This window comes from Piliocolobus tephrosceles, chromosome 1 (genome assembly GCF_002776525.5).
Source record: "Piliocolobus tephrosceles isolate RC106 chromosome 1, ASM277652v3, whole genome shotgun sequence".
Lineage (NCBI taxonomy): Eukaryota > Metazoa > Chordata > Mammalia > Primates > Cercopithecidae > Piliocolobus > Piliocolobus tephrosceles.
Window position 1 is genome coordinate 165,619,594 of NC_045434.1, and position 24,395 is coordinate 165,643,988.

Genomic DNA, 24,395 nt, shown 5'->3' on the forward strand with positions numbered 1-24,395 from the left:
CTTCTGAACTACCCTGGCTTTTACCTGTGCTATTTGAATTGAGAGTGCTGTGTCTGATTTGCAGTTGGATGCTTCAGCTCCAAAACTTCTTGGATGAGTCAGATCTTACTTCCAGAAGATAGCAATGTTGTCTTTCTTCGCAAGCCCCACTTACTAACTGGTCCCAACTTGAACTTAATTCAGTACACAGCAAATCCTGTGCTAGGTACCAGAGAGATGCCGTGGCGCGGATAACCTACACAACTTGCTAGTTTTTACCATCTGTAACACCAAATCAGGCCGAGGTAGGCTCACGCCTGTAATCCCAGCACTTTGGGAGGTCAAGGCGGGCGGATCATGAAGTCAGGAGTTTGAAACCAGCCTGACCAACATGGTGAAACCCCATCTCTACTAAAAATACAAAAACTAGCTGGGTGTGGTGGTGTGTGCCTGTAATGTCAGCTACTCAGGAGGCTGAGGCAGGATAATCCCTTGAACTCGAGAGGCAGAGATTGCAGTGAGCCAAGATTGCGCCACTGCACTCCAGCCTGGGCAACAGAGTGAGACACCACCTCGGGGCGGGGGGGGGGGGGGGGGGGGGAAGAAAATAGTTATAAGCAAAGTGAAGTTAATTCTGTACAGTAGTCAAAAAAGTACTCAGAGAAGAGGTGACATTTCAGAGGATACTAAAGCAAGAGAAGCACTTTCCTAACTAGAGGAGGAAAGGGTATGCATTATAGGCAGAGCATGTAGGAGAGCAGGGGTGTGTAGTGTGAAAGGATTGTACCAAAAAGGGCAATTTTACCAGAAAGGGTTGATGGCGGCTGCATATAAAGTTATCAAAACCCAAAACAAGTCAGTGTAAGAAAGAACATGATTTGTGTAATCGATCAAAAAGCTACAAATATTTCCATTTCTGGATGCACACAAACAGCCACCTGGAGAAAACATCCATTTATTGTCCACTGTGCCCAGCTCCATGCTAGGCAGTATAGAAGATACAAGGGAAGGCCCTTGCCCTGGAAATGTTTATTCTCTTTTTGGAAAAAAGATTAACTCACATAAAATAATTAAAAATAAGATGCCAGCCTCTAAGGAAAAGTGTTAGATTGCCTGAAACTCAAGCAGGGAGCATTTTGGCTGCCCTGGAATTCCCCATAGTACTGCAAGTACTCTTGGGGCCAGGAGAGGGTTTGGATGGCCTGACTCCTTCACCCAGAAAAAAGGTAATGGCTAACCCTCACAGAGCACTTCCTGCGTACTGGGCACTGTTCTAGGAGCTTACACGGACTAACAAATTAAGTCTTCACAACCACTCTATATGAAAAGGAATAGTTATCTCTATTTACATATGGAGAAACCGAGGCACAGCGTCACAGGATTGAAATCCAGGAGATGTGGTTCCACAGTCGTGCAGTCTTTTTCATCTTAGTATTCTCAAAATCTAGCACAGTACCCGGTGCTGGATGTTAAGATCTTTTTTTTTTTTTTTTTTTTTTTTTGAGACGGAGTCTTGCTCTGTCACCCAGGCTGGAGTGCAGTGGCCGGATCTCAGCTCACTGCAAGCTCCGCCTCCCGGGTTTATGCCATTCTCCTGCCTCAGCCTCCCGAGTAGCTGGGACTACAGGCGCCCGCCACTTCGCCCGGCTAGTTTTTTGTATTTTTAGTAGAGACGGGGTTTCACTGTGTTAGCCAGGATGGTCTCGATCTCCTGACCTCGTGATCCGCCCGTCTCGGCCTCCCAAAGTGCTGGGATTACAGGCTTGAGCCACCGCGCCCGGCCGGATGTTAAGATCTTAAACAAACAAACAAAAAACTAGTTTTCCTTAAAAATAATATTTTCAGGGTAATACAATTCAAGTCACAATAAAGACGTGAAGGCCTCATGTTTGTAAGGGAGGAAAAATGCATTTTAGTCGTACAGCCCTAACTTTTACTTGACCCAAGGCCAGCAAGAAAATATTTCTTTTTATTTATATGTATTTTTTCTTTGGTGACAATTTGGTGTTTCTGAACGCTAGGGGCTCCCGGTTTCTCTGGTTTGAGAGTAACTTTTCCTTTTAGGACTTTTTTTTTTTTGAAGGGGGTGGGGGAAAATGTGGCCTTAATTATCCTACGTCTTAGGCAGCTTAAGGAAGGGGCTGTGCTTTCAGAATCCCATCCGAGCCAAGTAAGGAGGTCCCTCTTTCTCTCTCCCCCCACGTCTTCTCTTTTTAAAGGACCTCGTGAAATAGAAGTGCAGAAAACAAACCCAGGCGATCACAGCAGCAGCCTCCGCGGCAGCAGCACCAACAGCAGGAGGAGCAGGAGGAGGAGGAGGCAAAGTTGGAGTTGGGGCTGGCGCTCCGGAGTTGCTGGACTCAGCGCAGCTCCCATTCATTAAGGAACCAGCTGCGGAGGAAGGTGGCCAAGCGCCCGCGCTGCCCTCTAGCTCGCTCGCGCACTCAGACGCGCGCCAGCCCAGCGCGTCCCAAGCTGCGCAGCTCTGCAAAAGTTTCTGCTCGGGATCTGGCTCTCTTCCTCTTGGACTTTCGAACGATTTGGGGTTGAGAGAGGGAAGCAGAGGCGCGCAGGAGGAGCAGAAAACACCACATTCTGCAGTTGGAGGCAGGCAGCCCGGGCTGCACTCCCGCCGCCGCCCCCGGAGCCGGGGCCGACCGGCCACTCTCCACAGCAGCCTCGGCCAGGAGGCGACTCGGGCGCCTGGGTGTGTGGCTGCTATTGCGGGACGTCTTCGCGGGGCGGGAGGCTCGCGCCGCAGCCAGCGCCATGCAAAACTACAAGTACGACAAAGCGATCGTCCCGGAGAGCAAGAACGGCGGCAGCCCGGCGCTCAACAACAACCCGAGGAGGAGCGGCAGCAAGCGGGTGCTGCTCATCTGCCTCGACCTCTTCTGCCTCTTCATGGGTGAGCCCAGCCCCGCTGTCCCTCGGCCCCTCGGCCCTCGGCGCGCGTCCCAGCCCAGCCCGGGGCCGCGCCGCGCCGCGCTGTCAGCCCCGGGGGGCCCCCGCAGCCTTCCTGGGGAGGCTTCGCGCCGCCCGGGCCCGAAGCCCCCGCCCTCCCCGATCCCACCGACTTCCTGGCCTGTACTTGAGTGGGTCTGGGCGTGCTTAAGCGTTCGTGAGCAACTGTTAAACCAACTCGATAAAAGTCTCCAGGTTGGAAGCCCGGGCGGAATCCCGCGGAAGGTGTGGGTTAGTCCTTTTAGCGTAGGGGAAGTTGGTTGAGCCGTGCTCTAGGGCCAGCGTATAGCTAGCTGGTCGCCCTCCATCCGAGTGAAATGGATCGCCCCGAGAGCCGGGCTCCTGCCTGGAGCCGAGCTGCCTTACCGCGGCTGTATGTAAACATCCAACCCTTCCGCCTTTGCTGCCCAGGCTCGCCAGACTGGCTAGCCGGCCTTTTCACTTGCTTCCCTCCTGGAGGTGCTCTCCCTGGGCTTGGTGCTGGGCACGGCTTCGGCAATAACTTGAGTGCCTACTGTGTGCCAGGTGATAGGCGGCTTCACGGGCATCAGTTTTAGCTCGCCCACTCCCTAACTTGGTGCAGCAGGGATGATGAGCCCCATTTCCCTGATGGGCACATTGAGGCACTGGGAAAGCCAGCTGCGATCTTGTTTGGGGACCACAAATTTAATTGCACTCCCAGAAAGTTGAGGCGATGATCCATTTCTGTTTTCCAAGGTCGTTGGGAGCCACAGCTGGAAGAGCGGTGGGAGTTAAAGGAATTGAAGTGGGAGAGTGAGGAGGGTTTATGAACTCGGTAGGGGAGGGAGAAAGCGCTTCACACGAATGAACAGGACTTCCAAGGTTGAAGTCAGCCTAGGATTTTTTTTTTTTTTTTTTTAAAGCGAATCATGGTGTAATGGAAAGCGCACAGTACTTGTCATCAGAACACTGCCGCTCTTGCCACTTGCTGGGTGTGCCACCTAACTGCCTCATGGGCCTCAGTTTCCTCAGCAGTTGAATGAGTGGGTTGAAGTAGATGCTCTCCGAGGCCCCTTCCTGCATTAAGAACTCGGATCTGGTCCAGGAGCTGTTCTGCCAACTCTGCTAACTGAAGAAACATCTGTGTTCCCAATTCAGTTCCCTTAAAATAGAACTCCTGCACGGAGACTTAAGTCCCCTTTGAAATGGATTTGTCCATGCAGATTTTGCAGACCAGAGACTTCTTAGGCTGGAGTTACACCTCCCTGGTGTTCATGACTCTTTCTGTAGCACTGTCCTTATTGTGCAGTGTCCTCTTGATGGTCCATAGTAAAGAAAGATAGGATTCTTAGAGTTTAAAAATAAGAACAGTCCCCTTCAGATAAGGAGAGACAGCTGAAGGTATAATTGTGCTCTGTGGAAGAGTGGAAGGGAAGAAAGGTCACTGTAGTTCAGCTGGCACATCCCATTTCCACATCTCTCAATATTAATTCAACATTAAGATGCTATGTAAAGGAATTGTCACTGGGGGGCCTACCTTCCTGAAGGCAGCTGGCTTATTATCATGCACAGTGGGACAGATTACTACTTAAAGTCTTGTAATCAAGCTGTTGAATTTTTAAAAGACCCTTCCTGGTCCTAGGGGAGTACAAGGAAGCACTAAACACATGGAAGCTGTTTGCTGTAAACTTGACTGGAACTCCCTGTGTTTATTCAGTGTGTTTTGTTGGTGGCAGGGAAAGCTCTTTCTAGACTGCCTGTGCAGGATACTCTCCTACCTCCTACTTTGTGATTAAGAAAGCAGAGCTAGAACATGCTTGACAGCCTTTGTACAATTTCCTTTCCACCCTTGTGATTTCAGAAGGCAGTCCCAAGAGATGGTGTCTTATGAAAGGGAAAAGGAAAGAGATGTAAAGGAATTTGCAAAAAGACACACCCATCAGCTATAGTTTAGCCGGGGATGTAAAAACCCAAGCTACTCTGTTGTACATTGAAGGTGTAAAAAAGGTGTGTGTGCGTGCATACTTGTGTGGGCACACGCATGTTTCAGTTCTTCATTTGCCCCACCTATCTCCCATCCCCCCAAAGCTAATATTCTAACCTGTTTATTATATTTATTCACTGTTGGTCCTATGTTTGAAAAAAATGATTTTGTTTATCTCCAAAAAGCAATAAGCTGTCAGGACCACGTATTTTATTATAGAGGCACATAGCTACTTGTTTTAAGGGGTGCTTTGCCATTAAAACCATGGCAACATTTTCAAAGTGACTTATTGATCAATGTCTCCCCTGAGCACAGGCCAATTACAATATCGCTAATTAAATGTCTCTTAAACACCTTTAATAGGAAAAATTCTTTGTAAGAGAAATATTATTTAGGTGAGATATTTATGCAGGAGAACTCTATTTGGCTTCCAAAAAAAATTAATAGTACAACATGTGATTTTAATATTCCACACATCACCGTCCTAAAAAAAATTGTTTCCACTTTTTGCCTAAGACCGTCAGTATTATTTAATTTTTATATAGTTTATTGATCATATGGTCTGGATTACAGGGCACTAATATATTAAGAAGAGAGACAGTTTTCTGTTTCTTCTCCCACAGGAATATATACCAAGCTTCATCTAGTATCTGGAAAAAATAAAAGATGATGTGCTATGTCAGTGTTATGTAAGTGGAAATATGCAAGTAGTTTAACTTGTTTCACATACCTTTTTAGAACGTTAAATTCTTGGTGAAAAGACAGAAGTCCACTCTCGTTGGAAAGCCAAGGCACTCTGGTGTCAAATAACAGCAGTGGGAGTTTACCCTTCATTGGACAGCTATCTTTGCAGATTAATTGCTTTTAAATACAGTTATGAATCTTTGCGTGATAGGTTTTTCTGAAATTGATTTTGTTTTCCTTTTAATTAAGTGATGTTTATCACCTCCTGGTTTTTGTACATTGATTGTGGTGGATGGGGTTACAGGAGAGCGACAAACAATTCCCAGGTAAGAAGGGAGGAACAATTATTGTCTTTCTAAGCTCTGTTAGTCTCTTTTTTATATAAATTCATATATGCACTCTTTAATGCAACCCCTATGAATAGATTATCTCCGTTTTATAAGCCAGAAACCATGTCTCAGAAAAGGGAAGGATAGATTAACGTGAAGTCAATTTGAATTGATCCCTAATTCTCAGTTTAGCGTCAGTGGAGTCCTTTCCCCACCTGAAGAATCTTGAAATTGAGGTTCTCATCAGAAAATTCTGAAGCTCAGTTTGCAGAAAGTTCTGCCTCTCCAGATTTCCCAGTTACCCATTTGCACCAAAGCAGAAAAATAAAGTTGGTCCCAGTCTTCTGGTCAGTGAAAGAGAATTTGGGTGGTCAGCAACCATGCTATTTAATTTGGTCGCTCCACCACATTTTTGGATGTTTTTTGATTTCCAACTAAATGGTTGAGCTAAAATTCTAGAACTGGTTCTATATATGGGATACATAGAGTCAAAATTTATTATTATTTACTTTTAACAGTGAGAGAGGGGCAGCATGGTATCGTGAAAAGAGACACTTAGAGTTAGAAGCTTCAGGTTTCAGGTTGGCCAGTTGCTTTGTGTGGATGAGTTGGTTTTCTGTGTGTCTCAGTTGTTTTCCATCTGCAAAATGATTATGTGTTTTTATGTCTAATGTTGCCATTAAACATGCAGTGACCGATTTCTAGTAGAGGCTCGACATTAGAGACTTGACATATGCTGAATGTCTACCTTACGCATCTACTCTGCTGAGCTCTTCATTATATATTAGCTCAGTGAATCATCACAAACTAGAGACAGGCATTATAGTCTTGTACTGCCACTGCACTGTACAGCTTTGGAGAAATTCATTAAAATTTTCTGAGTCTCAGTTTCTTTACCATTGCAAAAAAGGGAAGGAACTAGACCAACTTTCAGTGTCCTTCTAGCTCTAACAATTTTATAAGCCTAGGCTGGTAGAGATTGTGATGTAGAAACCTACTCACTGCCTCTCGTGGACCATTTGTCATTCATTGAATTGTTACATATGTATGACCAAATAATTGATGTTGAAAATTAGCTTAAGTTGGTGTTAATTCTGGAGGGGAGGTAAGCACTGCTTTTACTAAGGTTAAGGCAATACGATGAGAAACTGACAAGATTTTTCCTTGGCCAGATATGTTCTCTCACCTACTTCCTGAAATTTACATATTTTCATTAATCAACTGGTAAACTGCCTAGCCAACCATCCTACATAGATGAAAATAAAGAAAAGAGCCTCAGTTGGGTACAGTGGCTTACTCCTATAATCCCAGCACTTTGGGAGGCAGAGGCAGGAGGATTACTTGAGCTAAGGAGTTCGAGATCAGCTTGGGCAATATAGTGAGACCTTGTCTCTACAAAAAAATCAAAAATTAACTGGGCGTGGTGGTGCAAGCCTGCAGCTGTAGCCTCCCTTCTTGGGAGGCTGAGGCAGGAGGATACCTTGAGACTAGGAGTTGGAGGCTGCAGTGAGCCATGCTTGTATCACTGCACTCCAGCCTAGGATGATTTAGTAGGTAAGCCCTGTTGACTTTTCTAGTATGGTTAAAAACTTTTTCTTCACTGTCCAGAATGGTTAGGGTGTTTTTTTTGTTTTGTTTTGTTTGTCTGTTCGTTTTTTTGAGATAGAGTCTTGCTCTGTCACCTAGGCTGGAGTGCAATGGTGCGATCTTGGCTCACTGCAGCCTCTGCCTCCCGGGTTCCAGCGATTCTCCTGCCTCAGCCTTCTGAGTAGCTGGGACTATAGACGCGAGTCACCATGCCTGGCTAATTTTTTGTATTTTTGGTAGAGACAGGGTTTCACCGTGTTAGCCAGGATGGTCTTGATCTCCTGACTTTGTGATCTGCTCGCCTCGGCCTCCCAGAGTGCTGGGATTACAGGTGTGAGCCACCGCCGTGCCGGGCCTCTTTTCTGCTTTTAACCCTTTTGATTGCCTGTCAATTTTAGATTCTTCCTTTACCCTTTCCTGTGCAGTTGTTTGGGCTAGGAAGCCCAGTTGGTCATAGCGTGATGCTAATGAGATCATAGTCAAGGGCTTCTTCCCTGTGTAGGCAGTTATATTTATGGAGAAACCCTGTCCTTTGTGTTAGTTCAATCCAGTACACATTATTTGAGGAGTAATACTTTATTTTGGGGTTGCCTATTACACCAGTATTTCATAAACTCACCTAACATGGGGCCTATCTGGTATGAAATACAGATTCTTGGACTCTTCTCCAGGATATTCAAATTCAGCTGGCTTTGAGCCAGGACCTGGGATTCTGTATTTTATAAACACTGCTGGTGATTCTTATCAGGCCAATTTTAGAATCACTATGTTGTTTAACAGCTGATATCTTAAGGGCAATTTAATTATGTGGTGGGCTTTTTGTCCCTGTACTGAATGTTCTGGCATTTTCTGCATTGTTAGGTTGTCTATACTTTTTTGTTGGTTTGTTTGTGACCAGTGCACTTGTCTTTTTCAGAAAAGATAATCAAGCTTGCTAGAATTCTTTCCAACGGAAAATTACCTCTGGGGGCAGACCTGAAGGTGTCCTGTGACTTTCAGTGCAAAGACTTGTTGTTGTTTCTAAAGCCAAGAGGCTAAAATCTTTTTTTTTTTTTTTTTTTTTTTTTTTTTTTGAGGCGGAGTCTCGCTCTGTCGCCCGGACTGGAGTGCAGTGGCCGGATCTCAGCTCACTGCAAGCTCTGCCTCCCGGGTTTATGCCATTCTCCTGCCTCAGCCTACGGAGTAGCTGGGACTACAGGCGCCCGCCACCTCGCCCGGCTAGTTTTTTTGTATTTTTAGTAGAGACGGGGTTTCACCGTGTTAGCCAGGATGGTCTCGATCTCCTGACCTCGTGATCCGCCCGTCTCGGCCTCCCAAAGTGCTGGGATTACAGGCTTGAGCCACCGCGCCCGGCCTGAGGCTAAAATCTTTATGTATTTTCTGGTTGTAAACCGAACTCTCCGTAGTTGAAGTTGCCAGCCATGTGACCCCTTTGGATAAATGAGGTGTTAATTTTAAATATTTTCTTTTGAGATATTGAAGTTTGTGCATGAGTGCAAGGTGAAGCAGGAATAAATTAGATTCCTAAATAAAGCCTTTAGAAGATAAAATAAGCTTAGCAAAGTAGTGTAGAAACAATACAAGCTTTGGATTTCCCCAAATCTGAGTTTGAATCCTGACATAAAGCTGACAGCCACCTTTTGCCAACGTGTAATTTGGGCAAAAATTATTTAACCTCCTCCAGGCTTTAGTTTCCTCATCTGTAAAATAAGCAAACCTGGTAATACCTGTTTGTTGTGAAACTCGGTGAGATAATGAATCTAAAAGCATTTTGAAAAGTTCAAAATCACATTATCATTATCAGGTAGGAATTAAGTTGCTATTGTTCTTCATAGAGTCGAATTTTCATTTTCTTCCCAGTTTTCTTACTCCTCAATGGTTCTATAAAATCCTCTTTTATATCTTGGCAGCAATGTTGCCTGAACTATATTAAGAAAAAAGATTCTGAGAAGAATCCCAAGAAAACACCAAGCAGAGTGGACACAAATGTTTTCCATTAGCTAAAGGAAAGCAGTGGCAGGTTTCCTGACCCTTTCTGGAAAAGTCAAAGTGCAGGAACCTCAATAGGCTTTGGTGGTTGCATTCTTCTCCTTTGAAAGGGAGAAGGCCGTATTATCTTGAGAGAAAGACAGATAGGCCTTAGGAAGGGTGGGAGAGAATTTAGACACATGGTCTGTTTTAGGGTCAACTCTTACTCGTGTCATTCGTGTCATTCAACAGCCCAGAGGAAAACCTAACTAAAAAGAACGGCAAGGCCAGGCGTAGTGGCTCACGCCTGTAATCCTAGCACTTTGGGAGGCTGAGGCGGGTGGATCACCTGAGGTCAGGATTTCAAGACTAGCCTGTTCAACGTGGTGAAACCCCATCTCTATTAAAAATACAAAAATTAGCTGGGCATGGTGGCATGTGCCTGTAATCCCAGCTACTCCAGAGGCTGAGGCAGGAACCAGTTGGCAGAGGCTGCAGTGAGCCGAGATCATGCCACTGCACACCAGCCTGAGTGCTAGAGGAAGACTCTCTCTCAAAAAAAAAAAAAAAAAGAAGAAGAAAAAAAAAAAGAACAGCAATGATTGGAAATGATCCAAACGCTGGTCATCTAGGGGACCCTCTGTATTTGCTGAGGAAGGAAGGCACTGAGCTAGGCTCCCATATTTATTATACAGGCCAATCATATGATATAGAGACTAGATCCCTTTTATAGATGAGGGAACTGTAGCTCAGAGATGTTAAGTAACTTGCACAAGGGTACCCAGCTAGAAAGCAGGCACCAACTTTTCCAGAGCTCTTGTCAGTTTACGTTGCTGCCCCACTTTTCAATGCAATTAATGCAATCAAGGCAGTCTTTTTCATTTCTTTCCATTTCATTTATTTCAGAGTCTTAACTCAAGGATATTATTGGGCCATGGAGTAGACAGAGTAATATGTAAATAATTGCAAAGCAGCTTAAAGTGTGATGAATAAGCTTCTCTGTAGACATAATAAAGAGAATAACCATTGGAGCAATTCCTCATCGCCTAGATTCATGGAACCTTTAGAATTTGGAGGTACCTTGGAGATTTCATTAACAACAATACCAAGGTCATTTTTTTAATGTCAGTTAGAAAAATAGGCCTTTCTGAGCTGGGGAAGGGAGAGAGGTGTGAGGGGAATAGCACAGGCTTTGGAGTCAGATTGGAGTTTGTTCACTATTATTAGCCATAGAAGCTTACGCAAGTTTACTTGATCTCTGTGAGGCCTCATAACTCCTCATTTATGAAATGAGATTCTGTGTGCACTCTGACGTGGCGGGGACATGTCTAGTACAGTGCCTGGCACGTAGAGACACTCAAGAGGTAGTTGCTGCTGTTATTATTGTCACCACGTTCTGGTCAGTGCCCTTGGTTCACAAACGGGAACTGGAAGTCTTGGTTTAGTTAATTGTCCAGTGATAGTGAAAGAGCAGGACCTAGACCCAAGGTCTTGCCTTTCTACCATTCTGCTTTTCGGATGTGTTCTTGTTGGTGTGAAATTTGATATTATTCACGAGGTAGAGTTCTCCAGAGATCTCTCTCTCTTGCCTGCGTCAGTAGAAAAAAGAACAAGACAAACAGGTTTAACTTTTAATCCATATCAGTGGATGTTGGCTGAGTGAAGCCAAAGACACATGGGGCAAATGTGAAGGACTAGGCAGTGTTTTGATATAGTACTTTTCTTCAAACTGGTATTTTTTCGGGAAAGTGCTTATTACCAAGATCACTGCTGAATGATTTGAGCTGGAACAGTGCCACCTTTTTCAAATGATGTATCTTAGGGGAGAAAAAAGAGAATCCATGTTTTCGAAGTTTTTGCTTTTTATTCTATTTATTTATTTATGTATTTTTGCTTTTTAAAAGGCTCTCAACAAACTCTCCTTATTCTCATGTGACTGAGGATGAAACAGTCTCAGATTAAACAGGCTTCTCATGGTCATGCGTTAATTGTCAGTGCCAATGTTCAAAAGAAGGTTAGGTCAGGTTCTTGAACATCCTTGTGAAACTATTCTTCCCTTAAGTCTGGGTTACATTATAAATTATGATCTGCATTTAAATTCCCAAATTTAAAACAAACCAAACAAAACAACATACATCAGACTCTTCTGGAAACCTTTGAAAGCAACTTGATTTCTTGTGTGCTTTGAAAGTATATATTGCAATCAGGGTATTGGTGGTAAGTGTGTTTTTGAGGTTTGTCACAAATTAACAAAATTATATGCCTAAAGAGTTTTGCAGAGAAATGCAAATCATTGTAAGCGCCTTGTCATGATAAGTAGTGTGCTTTGGTTCCTGTTTATGTATCCCTAAAACACATAATACATATGATTACATTGACACGAAGGAAGCCACTCTCATTGATGGTTTCTTTATATCTAGCCCCCAAATTAGTTTGTGGTATCAATCAGTATAATTTCTAGAGAGCCTATTAAGCCTGTGTTTGTACCTGTCTTTCAGGTATAAGCCTTGTCTTCTGCAGATGATTCTTGAGCACCTACTATGTGCCAGGCCCCCGGGTTTCCGTGGCCTTAAGGAATTCCCAGGCTGGTGAAAGGGAAACAGGCTTTCGCCAAATGACAAACACTATGTAAGTGATGACTTTGGAGCCTTAGGGGAGGGCCTACTTTAGCAGCACAGTGAAGAGTGATGAAGCTTGCCTGAGGGTGTGGAGCTGGGTCTTGCAAGATAAATAATGGCTCACAAGCCAGGAAGAGGGAGAAGGTATTGCAGCAGAGTGAAGCACAGGTGCTGAGACTTGGAAGCAGGGACCTATTTGGGAAGGGTGAGTAGCTGGAGGCTGGAATGTCAATATTGTGTGTTTGCATTGTGCGGGGGAAGAAAGGAGGACATTGGAGATGAGGCTGGAGAGATAGGTTAGAGCTAGATTATGAAAGGGGACTCGGTATGGCAGGCAGCTAAGGAATTTGAGCTTTATTTTGGTGAACCAGGAGAGCAAATGAAGTTTTCTTTTTTCTTTTTCTTTTGGAAGATTTCACAGAGAAACCTACCACCTAGGAGTGAAATTGCTGGGTCCTATGGTAATTCCACATTTACCTTTTTGAGGAACTGCCAAACTTTTTCATAGTGGCTGCACCATTTTAGAAATATCTAAAGGTGGCTGGGCGCAGTGGCTCACACCTGTAATCCCAGCACTTTGGGAGGACCAGGCAGGCAAATCACAAGGTCAGGAGTTTGAGACCAGCCTGGCCAACATAGTGAAACCCCATCTCTAATAAAAACACAAAAAATTAGCCAGCTGTGGTGGCGGGCGCCTATAATCCCAGCTAATCAGGAGGCTGAAGCAGGAGAATCACTTGAACCTGGGAGGTAGAAGGTGCAGTGAGCCGAGAGCGCCATCGCACTCCAGCCTGGGTGACAGTGCGAGACTACATCTCAAAAAAAAAAAAAAAAAAAAACTAAAGGCTAGTTACAATATGTAAGAAAAATACGAGAGTTTTGTAAAAGACTTTTGGAATGAACATATTCATGAAAAGATTGGAGGAGGGAATTAATCTAATCTTATTCGGGTTTGGGAGAGATGACTGGATTTGAGAGTAGGCAAATGGGAGGCAGAGGCGCAAAAGACCGGTGGGGTAGCAAGTGCAAGCTGAACTGAGGGTACTGTGGCGGGAGCAGAGAGGGCTGGATAAGAAAGACATGACAGGTATTTCCTGAACTCCAGGTTGGGAGCCTCTGAACTATGGTGAGGCTACTCCTTCCAGAAACACTTTAAACGCAGGATTTATAGGAGCTTTACGAAATCCATTAGTAAATGCTTCTTTATGTGCATAGCCTTATTATGAAGACGAGGCTATGAGTTATATTCTTTTGTTGTTGTTCTGGACTTCTTAATTTCTCAAATGCCCCTTAAAATAAGTTGGCTACAAATCCTCTTGGCTTAGAGAAAGGGTTTTTCCTGGGTTGCAGTGGTATTTTTTTCAAAGAGCTTTATTGAGATATTCACATACTATGCAATTCATTTATTTAAAGCACACGATTCATTGGTTTTTAATATCTTCATGGTTAGGTAACCACCACCACAACCAGTTTTAGAACATTTCATCACTGCAAAAAGAAACGGTACCCACTACCAATCTCTCCCATTTTTCCTCCGCCTTCCCACATCTTACGGCAACCACGAATCAAATTTCTTTCTCCATAGATGTGCTTGTTCTGAATATTTCATATAAGTATAATCATATGTGGTCTTTTGTGACTGGCTTCTTCTGCTTGACATACTGTTTTTAAGGTTCATTCATACTGCAACATGTATCCTTCATTTCTTTTTATTGTCAAATAATATTCCATTATATAGACATACCACATTTCATTTTTACCTTCACCACTTGATGAACATTTGGGTGATTTCCACTTTTTGGCCATTATGAATAGTGCTGCTATGAATATCCATGTAAATTCTTTCAGTTCTCTTGGGACTACATACTTAGGAGTGGAATTCCTGGATCATATAGTAAGTCTATGTTTACCTTTTTGAGGAACTGCCAAACTGTCTTCCGTAGTGGCTGCACCGTTTTAGAAATACTTTAAGATTGGGCCTGGCGCGGTGGCTCACGCCTGTAATCCCAGCACTTTGGGAGGCCAAGGCAGGCGGATCACGAGGTCAGGAGGTCGAGACCATCCTGGCTAACACGATGAAATCCCATCTCTACTAAAAATACAAGAAATTAGCTGGGCGTGGTGGTGGGCACCTGTTGTCCCAGCTACTTGGGAGTCTCAGCCAGGAGAATGGCGAGAACCCAGGAAGCGGAGCTTGCAGTGAGCCGAGATCCTGCCACTGCGCTGCACTCCAGCCTGGGCGATGGAGCCAGACTTCGTCTCAAAAAAAAAAAAAAAAAAGAAAAGAAATACCGTAAGATTAATGCAAATATGTAAGGGAAACAATGCCAGAATTTTCCGGAAGATTTGGAATTAACATATTCATAAAACCACTAAAGCGTCACTTTGTTTTTAGAGGGATTTTTCACAAAGAAACACGTTTTGAATCAGTTTAGTGGTGCCGCTGGGTTTAAGATGAGTGAGCAGAAAACAATAAGCTGACTGGGAAATCGATGCTGGGTGGTCAGCTAGACCCGCTCACCCACTGAGTAGCACTTCCACAAAACAAGCTGTAATGTACAGACTCTTGTCTCAGCAGAAAAAAGAATGGATCTTCAGAATACCCTGGAAACAGTTAAACATGCAAATAGTAAAACCTATATATCCCTAGGATCTGCTTTACAGTATTTTAAAGGCATGAAACAGAAACCCATCTATTCAGTTCCTGATTAGGCTGATTTTTCACCCTTTTCTCCCCTCTGGATATATGGCTGTGTATCTATAGTTGTCGTCTTAGGGATTAAAATTACCACGTATCTTTTAGACTCAGGTGCTGAATACCAAGAAATATTAAAGAGTATAAGACATAAATACAAATCCTGAGTAATGAGTTGAGCTATAAATACACTAAAAAATCAAGTTGTAAGTGTGTGAAAATTAAACCTCAAGTATTACAAAAAGGTGAGGAAAAAGGATCCACATTTATTGTTAGGTGCTTCACATGCTATCTCATTTTAACCTTTTTAATAACAGAATAAGGGAAATCTTTAAAACCTGGTGTTGCAGCTCAGACAGGGTAAATGATTTGTCCAAATTCTTACAGCTGATATGTATTGGGGCTGGAATTTGGACTCAAGCTTGACTAAATAATGACCAGTGCTGACATTTATTGAGTGCTAGCTAGGTACCTCTCACCAGGTTAGGCAGCGTGTGTACATACTCTTATTTGATCCTCCCAATGAGCCTATCAAGTACTTGTTACTATTGTCTCCATTTTACAGAATTGAGGTAAGAGAGGCTAAAAATAACTTACCAAAGGTGGCGCAGTGAGTGAGTTTGAGAGGTGGGGTCAGACATCTGCCTGGTGAGATCATTCTTAACTACTAGGCTCTACTGCCTATATTCTCCACGTGTTTCTGAATCCCATGCTTTTCTCCACCACTCCATGCTGGCTTTCGCATTGGCAACCCCTGAAGCATCATCCAAAATGAGTTGGACTGGTGGTTCTCTGGACCTGTGGAGGTCTTTTAGGTCAATCATGGGACATCCTCTGCTATTTTCAGTACTTTAGAAATATCTAGGCATACTGAACTTTCACCAGTAATTAACTTGTCAAGCCTAACTCATCAGCCTCTGCCTAGACTGGTCAAAGTATTAGCATGCTGTGTTTGTGATGTGAATGACAGCTGTCAGTTCACTCTGGTCTTGTTTATTTCTGCTAATCGTAAGATGAGACTGATACGTTTTGTGCTTTGATTAGCAAAAATAAATAAATGATGTGGAATATAGTTTACTTGGTAAGTACAGATGTCTTCTAGATGTGTCATAGAGGGGCAAGAATTAACTGTGAGGGATTTTTGTTGGTGAAAAGGCTAGACACCCTAGAATGGACTATTAGCTCTGAATTTTGAGGTGAGGAATACCACTGGGTCCTGGATCCTATAGAAGGCTTTCTAAAGAAAGGAGGGACTTTAGGCCAGGCGCAGTGGCTCACGCCTGTAATCCTAGCACTTTGGGAGGCTGAGGCAGGCGGATCACCTGAGGTCAGCAGTTCGAGACCAACCTGGCCAACATGGCAAAACCCTGTCTCTAATAAAAATTCAAAAATTAGCCGGGTGCGATGGCGGGTGCCTGTAATCCCAGCTACTCGGGAGGCTGAGGCAGGAGAATCACTTGAGCCTGGGAGGCAGAGGTTGCAGTGAGCCGAGACGCTGCCACTGCAGTCCAGTCTGGGCAACAGACTCTGTATATCATTAAAAAAAGAAAAGAAAAAGGGAGGGACTTTAGGCCTTTTGTCATTCACATCAGGCAGTGGTAGTGGGTCACTCTGTTTGTGACCCTTTTTGTACCTTGGGCTGGAGCTACTGTTCTTGTGGTTTGGTGTAACCTTTGAGTCACGTTCAAAGATTTTGAGCTTCTCTGGTTAGTGGCTGCGGATGCAGCTCCTTCATTAAATGCAGTACATGGAACTTCTACCAGTAGCCTCTTCCCCACAAATGACCCACATTGTTGTAAAGTTAGCAACCACTGACAGGAAGTGGCAGAATGCGTCTCAGCCACACAGCAGATTTCATTAGACACTCTCCCAAAGTAGCTGTTTGGGTCAATTTGGCCTCTGTCGGTTTCTAGAGAAGAATGGCCTAATCCGTTATTTCTCATTGGTACATTTGTCTTGCTGTCATCTTAGCCTTAATGGATGTTTTGATTTAGAAGCACAGTGTCTTCCTTGGAAGCAAGTGCACATATGATCAGAGAGAGGAACTTCCAGCAAGCTGAGATTTTAAAAATATTTCCAAAGTTGTTACCAACTTACTGGAGAATCTTTTGTTTAGTGGGTTTGTCATTTAAATCTGCCTGGAGAGTAGCAGCTCCAGTGACACCGCAGGAGGGACTGTGGGCTCCACTCACCTTTGTGACTGACTGCTTTGAAAGATCAGCTCTATAGATGTTATATGAAAGCAGAATTCCTAGGGAGTGGCTGGGAAATTAAAATATGCTTCCTGAATTGAAGCATTCAAAATACAGGGCTTTCAATCCGAGGGGAATGATAAGCTGTCTTGATTTTAGGTTTAATTTTGCTAACACTATTAATGGAATTGAGGGACCTTTACTTATGATTTTGCCATAAATTTGTTGTTTGCAGTTGTGCTTGCCCTAGCTGTGAAATCCGAGGATTTATTATTAATTAATAATCCCTTTTACTGAACAATTCTTCCAAATGATAACGTTTGCATCTGAGCGTTTGAATTTATATATTCTTCCTTGCCTCAATTAATTTTTCTCATTGTAGAACTCCAGTTACCTAGCCCCTCAAAGCAAACAAACATCAGTACCACCACATGCAAAATGTCATTGTTCACATGTCAGGTGGAGAAAAGCTGGGAAACGAACATTTTTGAGCACTGACACTATAGTCAGACACATACACGAATCTCGTCAAATCCTACAAGCCTGAAGGGGAGGTATTCCTCTAACTGATTTCATAGATGAGACAGTCGTTGTGCGGAGAGATTGAGGGGCTTGCTCAGGATCTTGGGACTAGAAAACGGTGGAGCTTGTGGGCTGTGAACCAACCAACACCTATGCTCTTTCCTCCAAGAATTAAGGTTGCAATTTGAATTTTCACTATTAGTTTCAATAATGAGCATATGAAGAAAGCAAGCATGTCAGAAAATTTAAAAATAAAATTATCACGCCTTGTAAAGTGTTCGGATTTGACTTGAAGTTTAAAGTCTTTTGTCAATTTCAGTATTTCCTGTTTCTTTGTAAATCCCTAGAGCGTAGAAGTGAACTCCAAACCTTTACACTGGAAGGGAGAGGCATGGACTTTACTGAATACTTAATATGTGGCAGGCAGTGAGCTAGGGGCTTTTCATATATTATTAACTCACTTGGATTTCACAACAACACTATGAAGGAGGAGGTTGAAGTTCATTCCGTTTTTCTCAGAACTTGGTCAGCAATGTCTGCAGCAATCCTCATTGATGGGTTAGTGACACACTGTTAATAATTCAGCTCATCAGTAGCAGAGGTCATTTACTAACATTTCAGGGAAAATGCTCTGCTAGAATCTGCTTTCAGCTGGTCACTTGGGCCATGAATCCACTTTTACTGAAAATATATCAGAGAGAATCTCAGTTCCAGTTCTGTAGAGCCTTAGAAGAAAAGGTCAGGAGCCATGGTAGGAGAATACTTGGCCAATTTTCTACAGAAATGGAATATCTTTTCTGCAGAGAGAGAGCAATATCAGATTGTATCGTTAATTCTTCTTCTTATCAGTCTTCTCCAAAAGAGTTAAAAAGCCAGGGAAATGAAACATTTTGAGTGAAGGAGCCTGCACTTTGGAAAACGCTCCCTGTATTTCCCAGGCTATTGTGGGGCCCTATTCAGTTGGGATTTGAATGGTGGTGTGATTAGCATGAAAGCAAGTATATAAAGTAGGTCTTTTCTCCCTTTCCTAAAAGAAGTTTTGTGGCATTTCTTTTTCTGACAGAGTTGGCATGAAGCTTTGACAAACACAGACCCATGGAAAAGTTAAATAGGACTTAGAGTAGATCCATTTTGTACAGATCCTTCACACTTAGAATGCAGAGCAGGAAAGCAGCTGGCAAGAGGCCCCTCAAACCATAGGAATCATAGCAAGGGCTCTTCCTCCACTGTGGACCCAGGATGAATGGGAAACACCCACAAGACCAATGGGAAAGTATATTCTGGACTGTTGATCATTTTCTCTGTTACCAGAAAATGACAGATAAGCACATGCCTGTGAGTCCACTGCCTATCTTACCTCTCTCCCAGTATTTGTGGAGATAAATACAAAGTGCTGAGGGAAAGTCTAAGAAATATAAGAAGTGGAACCTGCCCTAAGGAAGCAGGTGACAAGGTGAGAAGATGGAAACACAGATGGAAAAAACATGGCCAGGTGTAGTGAGCTGATAATTAAATAAAATTTTAAAAATATAGTCTAAGAGATAGCTTGATGCCGATCTTGCCTCCAGTCTCAGCTTTGCTGTATTAGTTGAGTGACCTTGGGCAAATGTTTCCTACCTTATGAATGATAAAATGAGGATGATGATTTGTTCCCTGCCTACCTCACAGAGCTGCTGAGACCAAATGGTATGGTATCCCACAGGTACAGAAAAATATTTTGCAACTGCAAACTCATGTTTGTACAATGAATATATATTTTTTTTGTTTCTGATTTTACTCTCTCTTCTCCATTCTTCCCATTTTGACTCCATTTTAGGCACATGCCGTCGTTTACCCAGATCTGAAAAAAATGTCTTTACAGATTTTATTTCTAGGGCGATAGTCTCTCCTCCCCCATGTATTCTTTATGCAGTGAGTCTACAGGGTCATTTGTTACAACTACAATCCCGATCACATAGGCCTGTCTCTTCAGAACAGGACTTTCTGACCCCTTGTTGACTACAGAATCCATTTCTCAGCATATTTAAGACCCTTCAGAATCTAACCCCAACCAAACCTTTCGATTTCTTGCTTCTCATCCCCTCTACCCTACTCTCCCCTGACCCCTTCACACTCTTCTCCCGGACATCTGCACTCCGGGGCTATTCCACATCCTTTTCTACCATGCCACTCTTTCTCTTTGTTTGGTATGTGCTACTTAATAACTTTTTTTTTTTTTGAGACGGAGTCTTGCTCTGTCGCCTAAGCTGGAGTACAGTGGTGCAATCTTGGCTCACTGCAACCTCCGCCTTCCAGGTTCAAGTGAGTCTCCTGCCTCAGCCTCCCGAGTAGCTGGGATTACAGGCATGTCACCACGCCTGGCTAATTTTTGTATTTTTAGTAGGGGCAGGGTTTCATCGTGTTGCCCAGGCTGGTCTTGAACTCCTGACCTCAGGTGATCCACCCACCTCGGCCTCCCAGAGTGCTGGGATTACAGGCATGAGCCACCGTGCTCGGCCAAGAAAGAAGCTACTTACCTCTTGATAGTCATTTTGAACCCTGCCTGCCTCCCCTCTGAAACCTTTTCTAAATAGATTTTGAACTCCTTGTACATAATAGATGCTGAAAAAGTTTTATTGAGAAAAAGTATATAAAGATATTTTAGAAAATATAAACAAGAAGTAAAAAGAAAAATAAAAATTTTGTTGCCTATAATACCACAGTCCTGAGGTTGCCACTGGTGCAGTTTATCTTTTCTATAAATAGCTGAATTATTATTAAGTATAATTATAAAGCTAAACTCTGGGTGCTTAAGGCCTGCTTCCTGTAAGTCAGTATGATGAAATGGAAAAACCCTTTACTTGCTAGAGTTTGCAACAGTCAATAATAAAATATTAACTAACCTGAGAGAATTGGGAATATGTACTAACTTAAGAACAGCTAGGTATTTATATTCAATTTTGCATTCATGTAGTATTTTGAACTTGGTTAACAAACAAAATTTGTGCTGACCCTGATAGCGTCTATTAAAAAAAAAAAAAAAAATCTAACCTACCCTAAAAGCTAGGGCTATATTTAGAAGGCATTACTTTTTTCATCTTCCTCTTGTGCCTTAAAGAGGGCTCTGGGCCAGGCGCAGTGGCTCACGCCTGTAATCCCAACACTTTGGAAGCCGAGGTGGGTGGATCATGAGGTCAGGAGATCGAGACCATCCTGGCTAACATGGTGAAACCTGGTCTCTACCAAAAATACAAAAAGAAAAAATTAGCTGGGCATGGTGGCAGGCGCCTTAATCCCAGCTACTCAGGAGGCTGAGGCGGGAGAATGGCGTGAACCCAGGAGGCGGAGGTTGCAGTCAGCCGAGATCGCGCCACTGAACTCCAGCCTGGGCAACAGAGCAAGACTCCGTCTCAAAAAAAGCAAAAACAAAAAAAAAACACAAAAAACAGAGGACTCTGAATGAGTAGAGGAAACCCCCATGAAGGGAAAACATAGGCAAGCTGGGAGACAAGAAATCTGAGTTTGCATCTTAACTTTGTTACTAACTGCTGTGGTCTGAATGTCTGTGTTCCTCCAAAATTCATATCCTGAAACCTAATCACCAAGGTGATGGAAAGTGGGGGCTTTAAGAGGTAATTAGGTCATGAGGGCAGAGCGCTCATGAATGGGATTAGTGCCCTTATAAAACAGGCCTGAGGGAGCTTTTTAGCCCCTCTGCCCTTCCATCACGTGAGAACACAGCTAGAAGGTACCATCTTTGAAATAGAAAGCAAGCCCTCACCAGACACTACTGGCACATACTTTCAGTGATGGTGAGTTTATTCCATGGAGGCAGTTCTAATTGTTCTAAAGGTTATGTTGATATAAAATCAAACTTCCCACAATTTTAACCCAACATCAGCTATGTTTGCTACCGTTTTGGTAGTTAGTAGCATTAATAATAATATCTATCAATTTTATAATTAAAAGCACCTGAATAAATGATGGTGATGAGTCATTTCAACAAATATGCATTGAGCACCTTTAATGCACCAGGTACTGTGCTGGGTGTTGAGGTCTAATGATGAATGGGGAGAGGTTTCAGTCCTTCAATCTTCTGGAGTAGATGTTGGGCAGGTGCAGTTCTAGAACTACAATGTATACTCTATATAGAGGTAGCCGAGTTGAAGGGATTATTAACCCTATGTTTGAGGGGCTCTGGGGGAAACCTTCTGAGAGTGGTAACATCACAGTTGTTTGGACAGACAAATTAGTAGAATGCTTTTAGGCACCATTGTCAAGGAAGGGACTGAACTGAAGAATTCCCTTTAGCAGAATGGTTTCTTTGCCTCAGCTCTGCCCAGTACCAGTGACCATCCTTTAGAATAATCTTAGAATACAGGAGATGGAGGGGCTAAGCATCAAAAGTTCTCCCTTCCTCATCCCCATTTTCCAGATGGGAAACCTAGGCTCAGACAAATTAAGCGTCTTGGAAAATGGGTAAAATATAGAAAACTCTTATCTTGTGCAGGTTCAAGTTCAAATCTAGTAAATACTGTAGTTTAAAGCATCCCTTTACACAATAGATTTGGTTATTTTGCAAGTCAGATATTAGCCCCATGTGTCAATAATCTACAAAGTCATTTGTATCTTGACATAAAATTCCAAAGCACAGTAATATATTCTTAGTGTGGAAAAAAAAAAAAAAATTCAAGACTGGGTGTGGTGGCTCACACCTGTAATCCCAGCATTTTGGGAGGCCGAGGTGGGAGGATCACTTGAGCTCAGGAGTTCAAGACCATATGATTATGTTAATAGGGAATAGCCCCTTGCATAATTACTGTTCCTCCAAATTCCACTCCCCAGAGGCATCTACTGTTAACAGGTTTTGGTTCTGCCATCCTTATTTTGAATGCACATGTATTCTCATTGACATCCACCTTTATCCATATTAGTCTCCTTGCTTCCTGGAAACAACACCCAGAAATCTGTATTCCGGCCTTTGTTCCTGCTCTTTCCTCTGCTAACGCACCCTCTCCTTCTCTGCCTATACGAAGAGTATCCATTCTTTAAGCTGGGTTCTGCTCATCCTACCCCTCACTACTCCAGCCTGAGCTAATTTCACCTCCTAATCTCAAGCCATTCCAGCTCTGATACTAGTTAGTGAAACAAGTCAGTTGCACTCTGTTGGTTTAAATTTTCTTCCCTGAATAATGAGGCAGTTGAATTAAATGGTCTTTCAGAACTGCAGAGGGCATCAAGTACAAAAGACTCTAGGACAGTGCCTGATAGTTGGAGGTCCTGACTGTGTTGAATTAACCCTGTCACAAGGTGCAAATAGGAGGAAAGGCGAAGAGATTCACCACCACGAGTTACCACAATTTTAACCCAGAATCAAAGTTTTGAAGTTTAGGAGTCAGTGGAATACAGTGGAAAGAGGATCTGTCTTAGGGTCAGACAGTTCTGGTAGCTTATAACCTGGGTCACGTGTTATAGTAAACTTCAGTTTCCTCATCTATAAAATGGAGACAATAATTTCTACTTTACAGGTGTCCAGAGGGAAAAAAATACCTCAGAGACGGTGGGCTTTTTGACACTAATGTACCCTGACCCTTAAGTGCTTAGAAACTGTTATCTGTCATAAATAATTGGCAAGCTTTGGAACAAATAAATGCATAAGAGAGTACTACCTGGATGTATAAAATGTGTAAGTACAAAGTATGGATTAGACATAGTTTATCCGATCTTTGAAAAGTTACCTTGGAGTCCTGCCAGAGAATCATATGGCAGCTGCACAGATGGAGCTACCTTTCCATTTGTGTTTACTAAAGAATGTGTTTTCCAATTGGGAAGGAAGATGCTGGAAATTTGTCTTTAATGCATTCCAGTGTTGAGAAACGAAACCTACCTGAGAGATTGAGCAGAGCTTATTAACCAATATCATTTCAAGTTGATTAAAACTATCATCTTAATTAAATACCAGAGAACAAGAAGTTCTCAGTCTTCTGGTAGCAATGAAAGACCAAAGAGTCAATTTGAAGTTGTTTTTGCAACTCTTAAAATAATACTCCCTCTCCTCCCTCCCGTGAAAAGGGTTTCTTAGCTATAGACATGCCTTCACATTGAGGTTTCTGAAAGCTGTTAAGGACCACAAACCTGCTGGCAAAGCCTGCTGCTGCCAAGGCATCAGAGTTCTCAAAAGCAAGGGGGTTCAAACTCAGGATACGCTGATTTGGAAAGAGAGCCCAAACAAAGGGCCTTTTGAGGCAGGAAACTGGGCTTTGGCTGCAGCACAGAGCAATATGGGGTTGGAAAAGCGCCGCGGGGACTTGCAGAGAAGAAGGACTATGAGATCGATGGAGGAAGTATAAGGTTTCTCCATACAGTGAGGGTTTAGATTTCAAAACCCTCGAAAGTTGGTTTCAGAAGCTATCTTTCCTCTGTCAGCTTCACCAGCATGTCTATAAAATGTGGACTTGACAACGTTATATGTCTTTGAGCAGAAAAGGGAAATGATCCATGGAGGTACATACACATTACATTCTAGTAAAGATGTCTGACCTGAAAGCCAGTGGTTTTCTTACAAGACCCAAAGCAACTACTTTCATTAGTGCATTCATTCACCCACTTAATTATACATGTATTAATTGGCTACTATATGCCAGGTTGATATAGCTATGAAGTTAAAAGATACGATTCTACCAATTCTGATTCAGCTCAAAGAACTCAAAATCTAGTTGATCAAATCTGGAGGACTGAAATAAAGGCGACAGTCTTTCTTTCTCTTGCTTTCTTTTCCTTTCCTTTCCTTTTTCTTTTGAGAAGGAGTCTCGCTTTGTCACCAGGCTGGAGTGCAGTGGCGCGACCTTGGCTCACTGCAACCTCTGCCTCCTGGGTTCAAGCGATTCTCCTGCCTCAGCCTCCCGAGTAGCTGGGATTACAGGTGCCTACCAC

At 43.1% G+C, this 24,395-nt stretch overlaps 1 protein-coding gene across 1 annotated transcript in view; it reads left to right on the top strand.

Moving 5' to 3' along the window:
• The first annotated feature begins 2,219 nt into the window (after nucleotides 1–2,219).
• PLPP3 (phospholipid phosphatase 3) overlaps nucleotides 2,220–24,395 on the top strand; it is an 84,815-nt gene continuing 62,639 nt past the window's right edge. The window contains exon 1 of the mRNA XM_023187764.3: nucleotides 2,220–2,887. Coding sequence (XP_023043532.1) covers nucleotides 2,749–2,887 — 139 coding nt within the window. The 5' untranslated portion in view covers nucleotides 2,220–2,748. The remainder of the gene's footprint in view (nucleotides 2,888–24,395) is intronic.